General features: G+C 40.4%; 1 protein-coding gene across 1 annotated transcript in view; it reads right to left on the bottom strand.

Moving 5' to 3' along the window:
* BUB1B (BUB1 mitotic checkpoint serine/threonine kinase B) overlaps positions 1–1,621 on the bottom strand; it is a 60,161-nt gene that overhangs the window by 22,713 nt on the left and 35,827 nt on the right. Inside the window, exon 9 of the mRNA XM_012649423.1 lies at positions 1,223–1,452. Coding sequence (XP_012504877.1) covers positions 1,223–1,452 — 230 coding nt within the window. The remainder of the gene's footprint in view (positions 1–1,222; positions 1,453–1,621) is intronic.

Raw genomic sequence — 1,621 nt, 5'->3', positions numbered from 1 at the left:
CTACTGCCTCAGCCTCCCGAGTAGCTGGGACTACAGACATGCACCACCATGCCCGGCTAATTTTTTTTTTCTATATAGATTTTTAGTTGTCCAAATAATTTCTTTCTATTTTTTTTAGTAGAGATGGGGTCTCGTTCTTGCTCAGGCTGGTCTCGAACTCCTGACCTTGAGCGATCCACCCACCTCGGCCTCCCAGAGTGCTAGGATTACAGGAGTGAGCCACCACGTCCGGCCCATTTTCAATATATTATGTGAACTCAAAGCACTTTTGTCAGTCTTGGAACGCACATGTAAAAAATGGAGGCAATTCCAAACCAACAGTCTGCTTTACAGAAGTTTGCTTCTATCTTGTCACCTGGAACTAAGATTGCTCCTCAAATTGTAAGTGATGGTTAAGTTTCCCAGCTAATGCCACAAATGCCACATCATTTTAAGACAACTGAGCTACAACAGTAGATTATTCTGGGTATCTGTGTATAAAGAAACATTACTTCCTTCTTTCCTGATATAGATCCTAGTGTAAATTGAATTCATTTATTTTTGGACCCTCTCCCACCTCATTTTCTGTACCCTTCTCACTCTCCCTCACCTTCTGATGCCATAAGAGCCAAATACCAGACTTCTCTACTTTTCAGCCCATCTGCCCTACCTTCTAGTATCCAAATACTCCAGCCTCCAGAATAAGAAGTGTTTCCCATTTCCCCCAAATTCCTCATATCTCAATTTCTAGTAAAGCTTCCCTTATTTAGAAAGAATATAATATCTTTAAGAAACAATCATCTCAGTGACTTAGGTGTGACCAAATATGTTAACCTAAATAAGCCCTTGGAGAAATTTAGGCAGAATGTCAAAGGTAAAGTGAAGTATTTCAGGCAATATCAGGAAAAGTACTTAAGGGTGAGACATGGCATGCACATACATGCACATCAGGGATCACAGCTATCTGCTTATTGAGCTGGGGAATATGAGTAGTTCATATAGTTCAGAGCTTCTTCTCCTTTACTTCTGAACATAGACTCAGTTCTCCCCCACCCCTAGGAGTTTTCATGGAAGGCAGCAATGGGAGTTCATCTTATATACACAGAGAAAAACAGTATAACCATAGAAACATCCCATAAATATACAAAGTAATGGAGGCAATTTTCCTCAGACTTAATATATCAGCTCAACCTTCCTACAACTAAATCATTTTCATAAACTGAAATTAGATCAGTATACATACCTTCCCTTCGCTCTTTTAATTTCTTCCGGAAAACTTCAGCCCGGATTTCTTCAAAGGAGAATTCCCCCACTCCTGCATAAATCTTCTCCTTACAATACATCATCTTCTCTTTCTTCTCCTCAGATGCTTGCTGATGGCTTTGAACCCTTTGCAGAGGATCTCCTTCTTCCTTTCCAGGCTTTCTGGTGCTTAGAACGTGGTTTATACTAGGTTCAATTTTACATGGTGTCCTAAGAAGCAATGTAATTATTTTCACCACAAAGGTCAAAATAAAAAATAAATAGGACTGAGAAAGAAGCTAAAAATAACTTACAAGGGTCATCAATAATTATGTTCTGCTGGGCGCGGTGGCTCACGCCTGTAATCCTAGCTCTCTGGGAGGCTGAGGTGGGCGGATTG

This window comes from Propithecus coquereli, unplaced genomic scaffold (assembly GCF_000956105.1).
Source record: "Propithecus coquereli isolate 6110/MARCELLA unplaced genomic scaffold, Pcoq_1.0 Scaffold3, whole genome shotgun sequence".
Classification (NCBI taxonomy): Eukaryota; Metazoa; Chordata; class Mammalia; order Primates; family Indriidae; genus Propithecus; species Propithecus coquereli.
Note: the sequence above shows the minus strand (reverse complement) of the source record. Positions and strands in the feature narration are given on the sequence as shown.